Below are 18,700 nucleotides of genomic sequence, written 5' to 3' on the forward strand. Positions count from 1 at the left end.
AGCTTCTTTTGTGTCTTGTTTAGTAATTAATTACTTTGCTCGTTAAGCGCGCTTCTCAACAGGAACGTTTATTTAATTAAAAAAAAATAATTTACTTAGTAGTGCCCGGATGTCGAAAAATAATACTGAGACCTCATCGTCGGTATATGCCGCGCGGTGTATATGATCATTTGCGATACGATTTCTTATCAACGTTAATCTGCTTGCGTCGTGGTTGGTCAAATTACTTGCGTCGCTGGGAACCAAAATACAATTCTGGGCGCAGAAAAGACGTACACGTAACGCACGTAATTTGACGACGGGAAGATCAGGATTAAAATAAAACGTTACATGCAGCTTTATATTACCAAAGTATTACAATTATTCAAGTTTGACGAAAGTGTTTTTTTTTTACTTGTCCCACCTTCTTATTCATGTCTAGGGCGGATCTCGACATTTTGAGATGTTGGAGGGGGAGTGGGAGGGATGCCACAAGAAAAGGGCACATCCGAGTCTGAGTATTTGAGCGAAATGTTAAAATATGTCTTTATTTTCTGGCCTGTATGTATAATGTAAGTGACCTGCTTTTTTGGGGGCCTATTGTAAATTTGCATACTTATTTCCTATGTACCTGGTAGTTGTCCTCTTAAATACTCCACAAGCAAGTCTGACAAAGAGGCAAACACATTCAACTTTACACATAGAGGTCCTTAGCATAGTGGCTTAGTAGTATACTAGTAGTAATGTTTTATTTGTGTAATATAATCTATAAAACGGATTCTCATCAATAATAAAAACAACGACTTAATATTTAAATTCAGACGATATGATAAAGATGGTATAGTAATTAGAAATTCATTAAACATCACGTGATATTCTATTCGTCTGAATTATACATATTGCTTAGTAGTACTAGCGTAGTAATAATGCAGTCTAATCTATAAAACGGATTCTCTCATCAATAATAAAAACAATTGACTTAATAATTTAATTTAGACAATATGATGAAGATGGTATAGTAATTAGAAATGCATTAAACATCACGTGATATTCTATTCGTCTGAATTATACATATTGCTTAGTAGTACTAGCCTAGTAATAATGCAATATAATCTATAAAACGGATTCTCTCATCAATAATAAAAACAATTGACTTAATAATTTAATTCAGACAACATGATAAAGATGGTATAGTAATTAGAAATGCATTATTAAACATCACGTGACATTATTCCATTTGCCTGAATTATACATAGTTATTCGTAGGCCTACTTCAATATTTGTTTTGGTAAAATCAACCATTTCCAACGTATACTTTGTATGTGGCGTATGTACATCAACCATTTCCAGCGTATGCCTTTGTATGTGACGTGTGTACATCAACAATTTCCAGCGTATTACTTTGTATGTGACGTGTGTACATCAACCATTTCTAGCGTATTACTTTGTTTGCTGTGTGTACATCAACCATTTCTAACGTATTACTTTACTTACTCAACTGAAGACAAAAATGATTGTTTTTGCTTGGTTTTACCTGGTGATCAACTCCCATGTTTTGGGGGATAGGCCTGCTACGGTCCTGCCAACCACGGATACTGGTAAATAATTATTAATTGTTAACGTACTTTGTCTTAAGTGTTGTTATTAGGGTGAAGAACAAAGTTTGATGGATACCAAATGCAGTAAGAGACCTACCTAATCGGATCCAATGCACAGTGCTTGGGCCCAAGTTTTGATTTATCATCTTTTAGTAAAAATGAATCTTTCTAAATAGACTCTGCTTCAACAGGTTATCCCTCAATCAGACTTACTCTGGACACCTACCATGGTGACTGATATATAATAGTCTGTGACAGTTGCTATTACTTTACACCGATATTTTAAAGCCCTAAAAAACTGTTTAGTGGTAATAGTAATAATAATTAATACTTATAATAGCAGTAACATGTCAATAGCTGAAATGATGATGAGCATGTTTATAATGTACCATATTCTAGAAAAAATCCATCTGGTGTCAGATGATTTGTTAAGCTAGTACTAGTAGCCGAAATGTAGCAAACTAGTAATATTATGATAAAATAAATCATCTATTTTGAATATAATTAGTTTTCCTATTGCATTTTTAGAGTTTGGAAGTGGAGATTATAGTTCTATAGAGGTTGGAAGTAGAGATTATAGTTATGATCCCGAAGAATGTGTTATGACTTACAAACACTGGACAGAACAAAGTAAGACGTGTTGTTATTATATGATTATTACTTTTAATAATTTACTTATTCAATAACGTAAATCAATATACTGATTTATAACCAATTTTCGATTGTGTAAATATCAATTAGATACTAATAAATTAATAATAAGCTATATTAGTTGTCTTGGGTGATTATCTTTTTATTATTACATTAAATTAATCGTTATTGTTTTTACAGATAATATTATATTTGTGGCCAACTGGTCTCCACCTGGAATTTACATGTCAAATGTAAGTTCCACTTTAAGGTTTGAGGTAGCGATGGAGGATGTAGAGTTAACCGCACCCTCCGCTCTTGGTTATGATGGCACCATATCTACACTATACTGGTCTGACTTTGGCAAGAATACCATTGAACGATATTCATTTGATACTAACCAACATGAAGTGTTTGTGTCTAATATTGTGTATGGTAAGAAAACAATATTTAGTCTAAAATTTTGTTTAAATTTTTTTTTTTAATTAAAAAGAATAGGCATCTTTATATTTTGGTAGCAATTGTTTAAATTGTGTATGCTTATTATAGTACAAATAGGCAATCTTCAGAATATTTTAATGGTTGAACCACATCCTAAATTGTGTATGCTTATTATAGTACAAATAGGCACTCTTTTGGATATTTTAATAGTTGAACCACATCCTACATTGTTTTATTGTTAAATAATCATGAATATAATAACAATAAAGCAAAATCAGTCGTTAGGAAAGTTACGTCACAAAATCAACGCGTACTGTATAGAGACTATAATTATTATAGTCTATCAAAACAAATTTTAGAAAGTTCATAATTTCTCTGCCAAACAAAGCGGAAAGCGTCCTGAATCCGTCTCTCTGTCAAATAATGTCTATGTTATTCCATACTCTGTCATCAAACACAATTGGGATTAAACAAGTTTATATGAGAATCTTTTATTAGATCTTCTACAAGTTTAATAGTATAGGCCTACATACAATAAATACTCTTATTTATGGCTTGAAGAGTTGGACATTTAAAATGTGTATACAGACGGGTTTGTCTTTATGAAACCCTATAGCATAACTGTAGTTAGATTGTATATTATAGTTTGTGATTATAACGGGTTTCAATTTTTCATCATTTATAAAGTGCGTAATTTAGCCGTTGATGGAGCTGGAAAGAAGCTTTATTGGACAGACTATTACCAAAACCGAATTGAAGTAATAAATCTGGATGGAACAAACAGAAGAATACTGATTGACACAGAATTAAATTGGCCAAATGCAATTGAGATAGACACAACCAACGGGTATGTCACTCTCTATTGCTACCGTTATATTATATCTCTTCAATGAGATTAACTAGTTAACTTCACATATCCATAATATCGATTATTACGTAAACATGTATTATTAATGCATTAGCAAAATAATTTACCTATTTTAATAATGAATTAGGAAAGAAATAATTATTTATATTTTTTCATACATTCATTATAAGAATTTAATTTCATTTAATAACTCAGCTTTAGTTATTTTGTAAGTGTTTCTCTGGTATATATGTCACTGTACACAGTAACTGTAATTAACATACTATATTTAATTAGATACCTGTACTGGACTGATACAGGATTCGACAAGATAGAGCGAGTGAAGTTAAATGACTTGAGTACAAGAACCGCTTTAGTGACAACTGGACTTGGTTGGCCATCCGGACTTGTTTTAGCAGTTCCCGGTAAGTTATGGGTCATAAATGTATGCATGTTATATATTGATACTCTAATGTTTTAGGCTATCTAGGTAGGCTCTTAGGTTAAATCCTTTAAGATTAAACAACACGATCATTTTGCAGTAAGATCATGGGGTAAGACTAATTTGGTCATGTTTAATACATTGTGATGCTAAAATGTTACAATTATATGTTAAAATGTAATAGTACCAAATTCCTTAACTATTTTACATTTATACCTGTCAACAGTCTTCAAACAGTTTTCAAACTTGCTCACGTAGGCACTTTTACTATGAGTGAAAGGAGCACATCCATTATTATCAAAATATTAAATTGAATCCATCCGCTATTTCACTGTAGCTTTTATATATTTTAGATGGAAAGATGTATTGGTGTGATTCCGACAAGAGGGTGATTGAGGAAGCTAACCTTGATGGATCTAACAGAAGAACGATTATAACGCTTCCTGGAAAGAGTCCGTTTAGAATTGACATTTATAGAAACTACCTGTACTGGACAGAACCCTATGGTGGTGGCATATATCAAGTTGATAGAACAACTGGAATATCATCAAAGCAAAGTAGCGATAGTCGACTTAATGATCCAAGAGACTTATATATTTAAAAAAAGTAAATATTCTAATTTAAAGTATTTAAATGAAATTGATGTTGATTAAAACTATATAATTGTAGTTTTTCTTTATACAAATTGATGTGCGTATGGCATGTTAGATAATGTTTAATAGAAATTGCCTACATTATTTCTTTAGTATTAAAGTAGGCCTAGAATAGCATATAATGTTTGTGGTCAGTAACGACCATTTCGGAAGTAGAAGTCTAATACTTGTGCACTCATAACACTCTTATAGACTAAAACATTGTAAGACAAATGGACTATTTTTTTTCTGTTGTATTTTAAAAGACTTTTATGGTGGCAGATAATGAACTTTTATTAAATTCCGGTAGATAAGAAGGAAACTGACTAATGTTAGTTATTCACTTTGACAAAATTGAATTTAAAAAACTGTTTGTACTTGAAAAAAATTGTAACTTAAAGCAAAACAACGTGGGATTTTGGGGTGGGTGGGAATTTTCATAAGTGAGACTTAATATTCATTTTTTATTTATCGACATCATGGCGGAGAACCTGGTTTTAAAACGTCTTAGTGTTGAATTCCGGTATTCGTTTAATACTATTTTTCAGAGTCTCGCTCAAAAATTCTTTTATTTCTTCATGGATTAATGAATAGATGGATACATATCGACGGTGACATCAACTCTTTTAAGTACCAAAGTTATACCATATTATATAAGAAGTTGTTAGTCGAAGCCTGTATTTTATTTTAAAGCGTGTTTATATTTGGTGTTTACTCTTTTAAGTACCAAAGTTATACCATATTATATAAGAAGTTTGTTTTTTAATCATAAATGTAAGCCTAACAGCGGCCTAACAATCATTGAATAAGAATACGGGCGTTAGCCGTCGTCATAGGGGAATTTCCCTTTTAGGATTGTTGGTGGCGCTCTGCATATTCAAAGAACGGTACTTTCCCCTGCGATAAAAAGTGACATTCGACAGGTAGGAGCGCATGTGAGCAGACAAGACCTGCGCTGGTGGTCACGTAAAACTGTACAGGTAAGTTTTAGTTACTAAAGTAGTTTAGCTGTTAAATTTAATGTAATAAAGAATATTATTATTAATTCAAAACAAACAAGAAGTAACAGTATAAAAAGAATACCTCCCTATATGTAGTGCTTTGACGTCTGGGCAGGCAGGGTAAGACCCGGCACGTTTTTGCTAATCCAGGCAGGGGACTAGCACGCACTGAAGCCCACCACAACACATGTTACCTAAAGGCTTAGGCCTACTTTAGTTGCACGCCGTAATATGCTAACATATTCGTCAATGCCTAATATATTAAATATTAAAAATTATAACTGATAATATTAAATATAAATCCAGGACATTTATGAATGGAATATTCTTGGAGAACTATTTTAGGAATTCAATAAGATGTTCATCTTTTTATAAAATTATTTGAAATAATTAATATTTAAAAATTTGAAAACTCAATAGAAAAAAAAATTATCCTTTTAAAACACTAGAGAATAAATAATAATAGGCCAAAGTTGTTATAATTTGTTTTTCATTTTGGGGTTATACTGTATAATTTTTTGATAATCATATTTTGAAAATTGTTTGTTTTGGTAGTATGGCGTCAAATGCGAATGAGGTAGCGGAAGGCCCTGTGTTTGAGCTCAAACCCTCGACAGAAAGTGACGAAGCATCTGAAATGTCATCATCACGGCAATTTAATGAAGACGAATTCCGACCTTTGCGTAGAGGTTTCTTCTTGTATTTCAGTTATGGCAGCAATTTGTTAAGAGAACGACTTCTCATCAAAAATCCTTCTGCCACATTTTTGACAATTGCAAAACTAGAGGTAATTTTTATCCTGTTTTCCTTTATGAATTATGTTCTTATTTCATTCCAAATTTTTAAATAATATTAATCTCCATTTTACCTTTATTTACGGGTGGGAAGGGAGGGAAGAAATTACTGAATTCAGATGCACAGTAACTACATTTTTTTCTGCAGTAAAATATGCTTTGTTGTTTTTGTTTCAATTGGGAAGTCTACACTATCAAACTAGTAAAAATGTGATGTGCCAAAATATGGTACTGATATGACATCATCATGTCCATATATGGGCACATATTTTAATAGTGTATACATTGTTTATGATTGAATAAAAAAAACTTAAATAATTTAATAAAAGTTTAAAGAAACAAAATATAAATAAGAAAAATGTAGTTACTGCAGTAACTGCAGTAGAATAATTTTTAAAAATACAGGTACATTCAAACATTTTGAAGCAACAACAGTGTGTATGATTACAACAGAAAAGCTTACTAAATAATGTAATAAAATGTAAACAAAAACACAATATAGTTACTGCAGTAAAACTAACTGCAGTGGAATAATTTTTAAAATGCATGTACAGTACATTCAAACCATTTTTTGAAACAACAACATTTAACTATTTGTTTACAAGAATATTTTATTGAAACTTAATAGCTGAAATATTTCAGTTTTATGACCATCTTCACACGTCTCATTTCTGGCGTTCTGAGTGAACTCATTGCCTGTTTGACCTCAACTTAATTGTTCATGTATTGATTAGAAGCTATTTAAGACAAAACAATTGATTGTTTCATTGAATAATCTGCCCATGAGTTAATTTAAAGAATACTTCTTAATGATTTTATTCTTACTAATTGCAATGGAACTGTTTTGTTGATATCAGTTTTTGAATTTTTACAATATTTGCATTTCCCACCCACAAATCAACCAACAGATAAAGACAGGGGACATCCCTATTTACAGGCAACACATATTCAGGGTACACTACATTAAAGAGATACTTCTATTTAGGGGACACACCTATTTAGGGGCCATGCCTATTAATGGGACACCTATTCAGGGGATACAACATTAAGGGGATACTTCTATTTAGGGGACACACCTATTAATGGGACACCTATTCAGGGTACACCACATTAAGAGGATATTTCTATTTAGGAGACACGCCTATTAAGGGGACACGCCTATTCAGAGGACACCTCTATTCAGAGGACACCATATTAAAGGGATACTTCTATTTAAGGGACATGCCTATTAAGGGGACACGCCTATTCAGAGGACACCATATTAAAGGGATACTTCTATTTAGGGGACGCACCTATTAAGGGAACATGCCTATTAAGGGGACACGCCTATTCAGAGGAGACCACATTAAGGGGATACATCTATTTAAGAGACACCACTGTTAAAGGGACACTATGGGTTTTAACACTACGCCCAACCTCTATTCAGGGGACACCTATGAAGAGAATACCTAAAGTTGCCTTAAACTCTATTGAATGTCATTGTACTCTCATATTAATAATAGTCTAGCCAACGTATTTATTAGTTTCTTTGGTTTTTTAGGATTATAAATTAGTTTTTGGTCAACAAAAATCGTGGAAAAGTTCTGTATGGAAAGGTGGCGTAGCAAGTATAGAATATTCACCCGGTGATCATGTGTGGGGTGTCGTTTGGAAACTTAGCAGGCGCCACCTTACAACACTAGATCAGTAAGGTTTTTTTTATACTTTGATTACTGTAGTAACATACTGTATGGTGTATGATTAAATAGTCTGAAACTGCTAGTCCTATACTAGAGGCTGAGCAGAAGAAAAGCAGCCTATAGTACACCTTTGGACAATGGTCCATTAAGCTCTGTCTACACCATCAAACTTTATGTGACAACAAAATGTGATGTGCCCATATATGAACATGATGATGTCATATCACTACCATATTTGGGCATATCACTACCATATTTGGGCACATCACATTTTTGTGTCAAACTAGTTTGACAGTGTAGATAGAGCTTTACTAGAGCATATATTCTGTTCCCTGCTGATCTTTTATATTATACTATTTTTTTCCCTCACAATCAACAAAGTACAAAAGGTATTTATATAAATAAAATAAGGTAAAAGTATGTGAAAGAAGATCAAATAAATTTTTTTATTGACCTTTTTATTGACTAGCTGAAATACCAACATGGCTTTGAATTGAATTTAAATAAATTAATTGAATTGAATTTAAATAAATTAATTGAATTTAAATAAATTATTTCATTATTTCCTTATATGAATAGTCAACTAGGAGTACATCTTCATATATATCAACGTTTTGACACCACTGTCACAACCCAACATGACGAAGGCCTCCCGGTCTACACCTATCACATAGAGCGGTTTATCCCCATGAAACCCTCCCCCCAGTATGTCGACGTTATTCTTATGGGTGCTAGAAACGAAGGCATACCACAAGATTATTTAGACTCACTCGCTGAAGTCGATCATAACCGTTACCAAGGAAACGTACGTGCGTATCAGGAAACGTTGATGTTGATAAAAGATTGGGAGGAAGCGAGGAAAAAGACTCGCAAATGTATAGTCTTGTAAAAGTTGGCATGGAAATGAATGCTGTATGAAAGGTACTGCGAGTTGGTCTATGGCATTGTGGTCTGTTGTATGGTTATTGTGGTTTGTGCCAAGTATTGAAGTACTTGATGTGGTGGTCGTTGCTCTGTGATGTCGCTCTCCTCTTCGCTACTTGAATATATTTACCAATTCTTGGCATGCTCTTCAAAACGCATTCAGAAAAAACTTTTTCCCAACATGAGTGTCTGCCTGTCTGTCTGTTTGTCTGGATAAATGACTGAATATTTTGCTTTTATTCAATTAAAATGACAACGATCTTTTATTTTATATTTTTGTCTTTTGAGTGTAATGAATTTATTGTTTATATTATTATAAATCCTAGCAGTCTATATTAATGATTTCTACACATCAAGCAATAGTTCCAGAGTTTTTTTTCACTCTTGCTTTATTTTATTTTTCAGTCTTGATTTTTTCACTCTTGCTTTTTTTCACTCTTGCTTTATTTTCACTCTTGCTTTATTTTTACTCTTACTTTATTTTTCAATCTTGCTTTATTTTTCACTCTTGCTTTTTATTTTACTCTTCCTTTATTTTTCACTCTTGCTTTTTATTTTACTCTTGCTTTTTATTTTACTCTTCCTTTATTTTTCACTCTTGCTTTTTATTTCACTCTTGCTTTTTATTTTACTCTTGCTTTTTATTTTACTCTTGCTTTTTATTTTACTCTTGCTTTTTATTTTACTCTTGCTTTTTATTTTACTCTTGCTTTTTATTTCACTCTTGCTTTTTATTTTACTCTTGCTTTTTATTTCACTCTTGCTTTTTATTTTACTCTTGCTTTTTATTTTACTCTTGCTTTTTATTTTACTCTTGCTTTTTATTTCACTCTTGCTTTTTATTTTACTCTTGCTTTTTATTTCACTCTTGCTTTTTATTTCACTCTTGCTTTTTATTTCACTCTTGCTTTTTATTTCACTCTTGCTTTTTTTCCACTTTTAATTTTTTTTATTCACTAGTTAATTTTTACTCATTTTTAAATTCAGTCTTGCTTTAATATTTTTCACTCTTGGTTTTTCTCATTCTTTATTGTTTAAAACTGTATATATTATTGACTTTATAGTCGGTATATATTTTTATTTTTTTTTTAAGACAAGAACGAGGATACCATGGAATAGAAGTGAACACCGAATCGACTACGGAAGAAACATTAACTTGCCGTACGTACGTCATCAGCAACGAGGTAGTTTTATGTCCACCACACCCAAATTATTTAGATGTGATCGTCAGGGGTGCCATACAAAACGAGTTAGGCGAGGACTATATTAAGAAATTAAAAGCAATTGAGCATAATGGCTCTGAGGAAACAACTTCTATATACCTTGACGTTCTTAAATTAATAGAACAAAATATTTAAAATCGGATATTGTCACGGCTACAGTATGATCCAGGAATCGCAGTGTGAGCAGTGAACAGACTAGCAATCTATATAAGGGGATTTTTTTTCTATAATTTGGGTGGGTGTTTTTTAAAAATAACAATGAACATTTTATTCACGTTTATAATGGCAATGATTGTTCAGCACACATGGTTGCACATTATTAGCTTACTATCTGTGTAGGAATCAATATGTTATGCATACAGTGCCAGCCGTTATCTCTGTTTTGTACATTGTCAATACAATTAATTGCTTTCTTGATGTCATTTACATATCTACGGTGGCATAATGCAGGGGGCAAAGGTCCCTGGTGTAGCACTCCTAACACACCAACACTGGGTAGTTGCATTGGATGCTCTTGACCCTTAAGCTCTGGGGCCCCTGGTTTAGCACTCCTAAGTGCCCTCCAACACTGGGTAGTTGCATTGGACTGCTCATGCTCTGGGGCCCCTGGTTTAGCACTCCTAAGTGCCCTCCAACACTGGGTAGTTGCATTAGACTGCTCAAACTCTGGGGCCCCTGGTTTAGCACTCCTAAGTGCCCTCCAACACTGGGTAGTTGCATTAGACTGCTCAAACTCTGGGGCCCCTGGTTTAGCACTCCTAAGTGCCCTCCAACACTGGGTAGTTGCATTGGATGCTCTGGGCCCTTAAGCTCTGAGGCACCTGGGTTTAGCCAGTGAACGCTCATATTTACATCAAGTACGATACAAAAACCCCTCCCCATCCCTTTTTTCATGGAAGCTGTATAGTTGATAATGACAGATTACACTATACATATGCAATACCATATGCTGTAAAATAAATATACTGCATTTGCTTCTATTTTGACCAAATAATATTATCGACAAACGCATTGTTGCCAATTGAAAAAATGTACTAGTATTATTATTATTATTATTATTAGTATATGTACTGTATATAGTAATACCTGTATATTATTAATTAGTTATAAATAGATTAATTTATTACTCTATTGTTTACTACTATGTATCTGTAGCATTTGTTTTAATGAAAAAGATGAAACTTTGATTTTGTTTTTGTCTTGTAATGGTATTGATCCGCAGTCAAAAGTCAAAATTGAGAGGTTTTACTCTATGTACAATATTATACAGTATTTTATTATGCAAAACATAAAATATTTTCTTCATACTGCTGTATTTACTCAAAAGTTTAAAATATCCAACTATATTGACAATCAATATTGATTGATATTGTCTTGAAGTAGAACAAAAGTGTAAAACCAAACATGCGTAATTTATTACAATTCTTGATGACAAGTTGCGTCCACACGCTTTATAACCCGCTATCATAATTTACAATAAACAAGGACAAGTTCAATAAAGCGGAACATTCTTTTAATTCAAGCAAGAAATGTATGTATTTGTTTTCCCAACCGGAGTAAAAATAAAACATTTTTTCGCTTTTTATGATTTGGATATGGCATCTTCACTCACATCATGCCGGAGGTGTTCAGTTTACCGATTCGTCGTACAGCACCGGTACTCAGGCGTTTTAAGATAACATCGATGGGTTCTGGTTCGGCATCGTTTATCAAATCTTTGGAAACGTTATAAGCACGAGCGAGATACGAGTGCAGGGAAGTTTTATCGATTTTTGCATCGACGACAGCGATTGCGATTCTTAGTTCTTTAACTGGAACATCCTCCCTACGAGGAAAAAAAAAATTTTTTTTGTGTAATTGAATATCAAAATATTTTTAAAGCGTAAAGTATATTTTATCTAGTATAATTAGAAATTGTTTTTGGGAATAATCTTAATCTTCTATACGTGCATATATTTAATCTCTGATCCCTGTCATTTGTGTATAGTATTAGTACTTGGCAAAATAAAATATACCTGCAAATAAAATATACTGTACGTGCATATATTTAATCCGATCCCTGTTATTTGTGCATAGTATTAGTAAAATAAAATGTTGCCAAGTATAGTACTTGCTGTGTTTGTTTGTTAGCAAGGTAGCGCTTACAATTTTCAAGTTAAGTCATTCTGAATATTTCGGTGTACATAGGTATAGGTTCTGTAAGTATATAATATACTTACAGAACATGCCTTTTGAAATTCAAGAAAATCAGATCATTAATAACTTCACAAATAAACAAATTTGTATTCTTTTAACATGGGCCGAAATATCAACATGTGGCAATATTTTGCCAAGTACTTCACTCAGTTTCTGAGTTCTTTCATATCTATAGTACTAGCCCCTGCACTTACTCTCTTTCTCCGAGTTCTTTTTTAATCTGTTCTATATAAATCTCTCTCTCCTCGTGTCCTTGGCTTTGTATCAGTAGCAGGAATGTACTATTCCTTGCTTCCTCATCCTAAAAGATAGAGTTAACACAATTATCAACATCCGTGGCCCTATGACCTAAACCAGGAATTTATCATCAGAATCGTAATCAATATGATTATGATAACATATAATAATATTATATTATGCCGTACCACTAAGAACAAATCTTGGTATTTCATCGTCGTTGGGTCGTCAGAATTAAGCTCTGCGAGGGCGGTGTCCATTAATTTCTCTATTGATTCGTCGTCTTTGATCGGAAAGTTGTCTCTTAGCACCTTCTCGAATAAATCACGTGGAAGTAAACCCTGTAGAAAAAACATACAAAATGAGAAACAGTTTGTCCAGTATCATAGTCCAAATCCATGATACAGTGTCTCATAATAATGATAAAATGTCTGGAAAGTTTCATAAATTTTTTAGGGGTGTATCATAGTGTAGGTATAATGGCATTTATTAGTCTATCCATGTAAGGTGCCATGTCATAATCTTGTTTCTATTGTTAAAAACAGAGTAAGATGAGAAAAAAAGTGTACAGTATCATAGTCCAAATCCATGATACAGCATCACATAATGTAAGTAGGAATATTGAGTGAAATACCTCAGTCGCCATTTCTTCGTCGGCTTTTTGCAGTGAATCATGAAGTTTTGAAAATAACTCCATTTCTTGGTAATACCTTTCTTCATCAATCTGTAAAAAAAAAATGCGAACAAATTTAGCATAACCTCAATTTAAGGGCCACTAAACTGTGAAACGAACAGGGGATAACACAGTACTTCATGTTTTAACACTACGGCCAACCTCTATTAAGGGGCACTCTGTTGGGTCCTTGATGGTGTCCATTTAACAGAGGTTAACTACTGTATATAATGTCTCATTTACTGCTATTGTTGCCTCGAGGAAAACAAATTATATTTGACAATAAAGTTATCTTGAATTTGTTTTAAAAGTTAACTACTGTACGTCTTACTTCTTCTGTCAGTACACCATAGAAAAGATCAAATGGTGAGTCATCGTAAGTCTCGCAGGCATCTTGTAAGTTGTAGAAATACTCAACAACAGCTGTTGGCTCATTATTTAGTTTCTGCATTAGGTACGTATTCAGGAAGTCCGCCATTGTTTGCCGTGACTCAGTTTCTCTCTGTAATAAATACCCGCTAAAGTGTAACACACATAGTAAATAACTAACCATGAATAAGCTCATAAATAATGTTTTTATTTTTTTTATTTCATACGCATCAAAGAGCAAGTAACTCGCCAATTACAGGATGGATAAACTATTTTATAATTTATAAGTATCATTTGAGGCTTAGGGATGGAGTTGAAAGAGTCATGAGTTACAACCCTAACACTAGGTCAGGATTGAACCCTGGACCTTGGGACTGGAAGGCAAGCATGTTAACCATCAAGCTACAGCTCCATAATTGTAAATATAACTTTGTTTTCTGTGTTATTTGTGGACAAAGTTTATGTGCTTTAACTGCTTCAGATCAGGAATGTACGTACTTCAACATTGGCTTTAGACTTCTCTGCCCATAGTTCTTTGATGATGGCAACTGCTTCCGGTCTGGTCCATTTCAGTTTCTTAACCATTCCTTCATGTTGAAGATATTTAGGAACATCCTCACCAGTACCCTGGAGGAAACATTGTACAAACACATAAATTAATTTTGCTTTGTTTGGCCCTAAATTGGCTTAAAGATTGGCCTTTGAGTTTCGATGGAAGCAGTGGCTTTGAGTGCTCACTGGAAAAACACAGGGGCCCCGGAGCTTATGGGGCCCCTGAGCAGTGCCCAGAGGAAAAAACAGGCATTAAAATATGTTGAAAAAGGCTAAAAATGCCCAAGGCCTCTAGTGTTGGAGGGCCACTCAAAAAAGCAGTCACTTTTATTCATAATTCATAAATTGTTCTGATTTTCATAGCATGATGCTAACCACATACCCTTCCTTCATAGAAATCTTCCGCTGCAGCTGCACCTGATATGATCTGGAGAAGCACCTCTACACGTTCATTACTTGTCTTGTCTTTTGAGAGGTCCTGCCATTTATCTTCTCCACCTGAAATGACCTCTGCACATCTTGCCCAGTCCGGTCTAAGTGATTAATATTTGTATGATGATAAAAATGTCTGGAAAGTTCCATTAATTGTTTAGGGGTGTATTATAATGTAGGTATAATGGCATTTATTTATTTATCCATGTAAGTTGCCATGTAATAATCATTTGTTTGCAATGTTACTTGATTTTCAGATGTGACTGGCATTTAAAATATTCTTTTTTAGTCTGATTTTTATTTATACCTTGGTGTTGCGCTTCTCTTGAGTGTTTCAAGATCCGTGTAAAACTGATCTCGTTGCTGGATCACCTGATCATGAACTTGTAACAGTGTGCTAATAAAAGACAAACAAATATACTTTAAGCTCTGTTTTAAAAATGTGATGTGCCCATATATGGACATGATGATGTCATATCACTACCATATTTGGGCACATCACTACCATATTGGGCACCTCACACTTTTTTTTGTTTGATAGTGTAGACAGGGCTTTAGACAATTTAATTTTATTAGTTACAGTTTTAAATCCTCCAATTCAGTGAAACTGGAACCTCAGCGCTTTTTAAATTGTACTTACTCATGTTCGGACATCAACTGCACGTTATCGGTCTGTAATTGTGTCAGCTGATTCGTAACAACCTAAATGAAAGATTGTAAATACAGTATGTCATAATCATTGCTATTATTGAAATTTTGTTATCATCATATGAATATTTTTTATGTGTATTAATGGTGATGAAAAGGACACAAAATGGCTGGTGTGTACCATGTGACTTGATATTCACTGAGATGAATGTCACACCTAATTACTTTATATATATATATGGGTTATGATATATACAAACCTCATGTTCTTTTGTAAGGTTTTCAAAATCCCTTCTTGGAATGACATCACCATAATTGGCAATCATCTCGTTTAATTGTATCGTAACTGCTGTCATATCTTCTCGAGCTTTTCTGAATTTTTAAATAAAAATAACATTAATGTTTGTTTTATTTTCATTTAGTTATAAGTCTTATTTGTTGACACAAATATATCTCGTAATAAAAAATATAGTATGCGTCTCATTTGTAGTCTACTAGTACCTGTATGTGTGAAGTTTGTAATATTAGTTTAAAATTAGTGGATTAGATTACATTTTATTGTGCCTACGGAATACTAAAATCTAGTCAAAGCACTTACTTAAGAGCGATCTTAAGTCTGATAGGGTCTTCCTTGGACTCTGCCGACGCCTCTTGCACACCAGCTTGGTTCTTCTGGTTGTCCTCTTGTTGATATTTCAGATCATTGATGTCTGACACTAGAAGTTTTCTGGCATCGCATTCATTTCTGTATTTTTGATATTCAACGGCTACTTCATCTTGAAGCTGTGACAAATAAAGCAAAGTTTAGAAGAACCCCTATTAAGAAGACACTTTGTACCCCTATTAAGAAGACACTTTGTACCCCTATTAAGAAGACACTTTGTACTCCTATTAAGAAGACACTTTGTACCCCTATTAAGAAGACACTTTGTACCCCTATTAAGAAGACACTTTGTACCCCTATTAAGAAGACACTTTGTACCCCTATTAAGAAGACACTTTGTACTCCTATTAAGAAGACACTTTGTACCCCTATTAAGAAGACACTTTGTACCCCTATTAAGAAGACACTTTGTACCCCTATTAAGAAGACACTTTGTACTCCTATTAAGAAGACACTTTGTACCCCTATTAAGAAGACACTTTGTACCCCTATTAAGAAGACACTTTGTACCCCTATTAAGAAGACACTTTGTACTCCTATTAAGAAGACACTTTGTACCCCTATTAAGAAGACACTTTGTACCCCTATTAAGAAGACACTTTGTACCCCTATTAAGAAGACACTTTGTACCCCTATTAAGAAGACACTTTGTACCCCTATTAAGAAGACACTTTGTACCTCTATTAAGAAGACACTTTGTACCCCTATTAAGAAGACACTTTGTACCCCTATTAAGAAGACACTTTGTACCCCTATTAAGAAGACACTTTGTACCCCTATTACCTTTTCAATCTGTTCTTCAAACTCCACATGGTCCCGTTTCATGATAGTAATCGTTTCTTGTAACTTTTTATTCTCTTGTTTCAGTTCCGTCATCTCTTGCCGTTCCTCCCCTCGTAATGCCATCACCTTCTGGTCGCACTGTTCAGATACTGTTACCAGCATCGACTAAAATGATCCAAAAAATACAGTAATGTCACAGGGAACAAATTTTTTATATAAAATATTGGAATTTGGAAAGCTCTGTCTACACTATCAAATTTATGTGACAAAAAAATATGATGTGCCCATATATGGACATGATGATATACATACATATCACTACCATACTTGGGCTTAATTTGATAGTGTAGACAGAGGATAAAACATGGAAGTAAACAAACCTTGAGAGGTTGAAGTTCACGGATCTGCTGACGTTGATGCGATAACATCATTTCATATTCATTCTTGATGGCCGACAGAAGTGGACGATACGTTTTAAAATCTTGAATTAAATATTCAAATACTTCTCTGAAAGCCTGTTTAATTTAAAAGAATTTTTTTTAGGAATTAAAATAATTAGAAATATTAATATAATGTACTGCATATGTCTGTGATAGTCCTAGGTTAGGACTACTAGTATTCCAATAAAATGGGAAAGTTTAAAATAATACCTGTAGCCTTAGCTCGCTAGGCCCAGACTGAGAACAGTCCAGGTTCCTTAGTTCCTTTTTTAGAAATGATTCCAATTGGTCTAAAAACTTCGGCTTGGGAATGATAGATCGTTGTGGACTGTTGTCTTCAATGCCATCTACGTTGTGCTGCTGCCTCTGGTTGTAAGACGTCAGCGCGGTAGTTGCTTGAGCAGTGGCGTGGGCTGGCCACGTGTCCACCTTCCCAGCTTTTATGTCTACATATGGCTGTGAAAAAAATTTAAAGTTTATGTTTATGTGCCTTGTTAATGGTAGAATCACTCCTTTAAGACACCCCTATTGGGGGGACACTTTGATGGATCCTGAATGAAGGTGTCCACTTGATTCTACTGTACAAGGATTTAATGGTTAAATATTATATACCCTCCTGTTTTTACCTTCAGCGTGTTTGGTTCAGGTAAGTTATGTTTCATCAAGTCGCCAGTTAACGTCAATTGATAATGTGGTCCTGATTGACTCATTGGGTATCCTAGGCCTGGTGATGGACTTTTTCTGCATTGGAACAAACAAATGAAATCATTAATATAAAACAATTTTTCATATTGCATCACCATTGTTAATTCACTCATTTGACTTTACGATTGCAAATTAAATTGTTCACACACAGTGTCGGAACAAAACACTACATATAGAAATGATTAATATTAATATGGCAATGCTTACTACTACTAATCATATATAGGTAACCAGTAGTAGTACCAATTCTATTATTTTATTTTTTATAAAAAATATAAAAAAATAAAATCCATCATTGAAAATGTTTTGTTTGGTTATTTGTTTTTTTACCTCATGATGAATGAATTGTCTTCTTTCCTCCTCTCTATAATGTTAATTACTGGTGCATTAACAAAGAAGCTACAGAAAAGGCTATCCTATCTGGTGGCGTGGTGTAACCCGGGTTGGACGTTTCTCCCCAGGGCGGACCAGCCAAAACTGGTGTGACACTCCGAGACTGACTGATGAGGCTCAATACACAGACAGCCTGGGCCTAGCCTACACCCCGAAAAATATACTTTTTTCTCAGCTTACCTTGTAATTGGAGGTAATTTAGCTTTTGCAGACATCTTTTTATTTTCTGTAGTAGTTTTTTTTTATTTAAGAAAGGCTAATGTTTATAGTTAATTCATAATTATTTTTAACACAGTCCGACTGAGATTTTCGGAATCAAAATAAAGTGTAAATAAACATGGTGGCGCTATTTAGAAAACCATGACAACCGACCAAATTTACACCACCAAACTTCATACTCACTGAATCCATTCATGCG

The 18,700-nt window shown here is 33.7% G+C and overlaps 3 protein-coding genes across 4 annotated transcripts; 2 read left to right on the forward strand and 1 right to left on the reverse strand.

Moving 5' to 3' along the window:
• The first annotated feature begins 1,467 nt into the window (after nucleotides 1–1,467).
• On the forward strand, nucleotides 1,468–4,619 carry LOC144850757 (uncharacterized). The gene is made up of 6 exons (XM_078708166.1): nucleotides 1,468–1,577; nucleotides 2,136–2,207; nucleotides 2,409–2,642; nucleotides 3,336–3,495; nucleotides 3,793–3,920; nucleotides 4,291–4,619. The coding sequence occupies exons 1-6, from the start codon at nucleotides 1,490–1,492 to the stop codon at nucleotides 4,536–4,538; spliced, it is 930 nt and encodes a 309-aa protein (XP_078564292.1). The 5' UTR covers nucleotides 1,468–1,489; the 3' UTR covers nucleotides 4,539–4,619.
• Nucleotides 4,620–5,471: 852 nt separating this feature from the next.
• On the forward strand, nucleotides 5,472–11,509 carry LOC144850733 (gamma-glutamylcyclotransferase-like). 2 transcript variants are annotated; one of them, XM_078708136.1, is made up of 4 exons: nucleotides 5,472–5,549; nucleotides 6,126–6,357; nucleotides 7,905–8,050; nucleotides 10,061–11,509. In XM_078708136.1, the coding sequence occupies exons 2-4, from the start codon at nucleotides 6,127–6,129 to the stop codon at nucleotides 10,323–10,325; spliced, it is 642 nt and encodes a 213-aa protein (XP_078564262.1). In that variant the 5' UTR covers nucleotides 5,472–5,549; nucleotide 6,126; the 3' UTR covers nucleotides 10,326–11,509. The 2 variants fall into 2 exon arrangements, with proteins under 2 accessions (XP_078564262.1, XP_078564261.1); XM_078708135.1 differs by lacking the exon at nucleotides 10,061–11,509 and adding an exon at nucleotides 8,623–9,232.
• LOC144850708 (translin-associated factor X-interacting protein 1-like) lies at nucleotides 11,446–18,597 on the reverse strand. The gene is made up of 16 exons (XM_078708102.1): nucleotides 18,463–18,597; nucleotides 17,811–17,925; nucleotides 17,395–17,640; nucleotides 17,125–17,259; nucleotides 16,745–16,909; nucleotides 15,896–16,080; nucleotides 15,558–15,669; nucleotides 15,290–15,351; nucleotides 14,957–15,046; nucleotides 14,600–14,750; nucleotides 14,164–14,292; nucleotides 13,628–13,798; nucleotides 13,258–13,347; nucleotides 12,812–12,964; nucleotides 12,581–12,687; nucleotides 11,446–12,015 (listed from the first exon to the last, which is right to left on the reverse strand). Exons 1-16 carry the CDS (start codon nucleotides 18,495–18,497, stop codon nucleotides 11,799–11,801), a joined length of 2,163 nt encoding a protein of 720 aa, XP_078564228.1. The 5' UTR covers nucleotides 18,498–18,597; the 3' UTR covers nucleotides 11,446–11,798.
• Between the last annotated feature and the right edge of the window lie 103 nt (nucleotides 18,598–18,700).

This window comes from Antedon bifida, chromosome 8 (genome assembly GCF_963402885.1).
Source record: "Antedon bifida chromosome 8, ecAntBifi1.1, whole genome shotgun sequence".
NCBI classification, from domain to species: domain Eukaryota; kingdom Metazoa; phylum Echinodermata; class Crinoidea; order Comatulida; family Antedonidae; genus Antedon; species Antedon bifida.

What these genes read in the sequence shown, in the direction of transcription:
- LOC144850757 (XM_078708166.1), top strand. Translation starts at nt 1,490, where the DNA reads ATGATTGTTTTTGCTTGGTTTTACCTGGTGATCAACTCCCATGTTTTG. An exon ending in CAAACACTGGACAGAACAAA is followed by an intron (nt 2,208 to 2,408) that starts GTAAGACGTGTT and finishes TTGTTTTTACAG; the next exon opens with ATAATATTATATTTGTGGCC. An exon ending in ACTTGTTTTAGCAGTTCCCG is followed by an intron (nt 3,921 to 4,290) that starts GTAAGTTATGGG and finishes TATATATTTTAG; the next exon opens with ATGGAAAGATGTATTGGTGT.
- LOC144850733 (XM_078708135.1), top strand. Translation starts at nt 6,127, where the DNA reads ATGGCGTCAAATGCGAATGAGGTAGCGGAAGGCCCTGTGTTTGAGCTC. An exon ending in TGACAATTGCAAAACTAGAG is followed by an intron (nt 6,358 to 7,904) that starts GTAATTTTTATC and finishes TTGGTTTTTTAG; the next exon opens with GATTATAAATTAGTTTTTGG. An exon ending in CACCTTACAACACTAGATCA is followed by an intron (nt 8,051 to 8,622) that starts GTAAGGTTTTTT and finishes TTATATGAATAG; the next exon opens with TCAACTAGGAGTACATCTTC.
- LOC144850708 (XM_078708102.1), bottom strand. Translation starts at nt 18,497, where the DNA reads ATGTCTGCAAAAGCTAAATTACCTCCAATTACAAG. An exon ending in AAATTACCTCCAATTACAAG is followed by an intron (nt 17,926 to 18,462) that starts GTAAGCTGAGAA and finishes GTTCCAATGCAG; the next exon opens with AAAAAGTCCATCACCAGGCC. An exon ending in ACCAAGATTTGTTCTTAGTG is followed by an intron (nt 12,688 to 12,811) that starts GTACGGCATAAT and finishes TCTATCTTTTAG; the next exon opens with GATGAGGAAGCAAGGAATAG.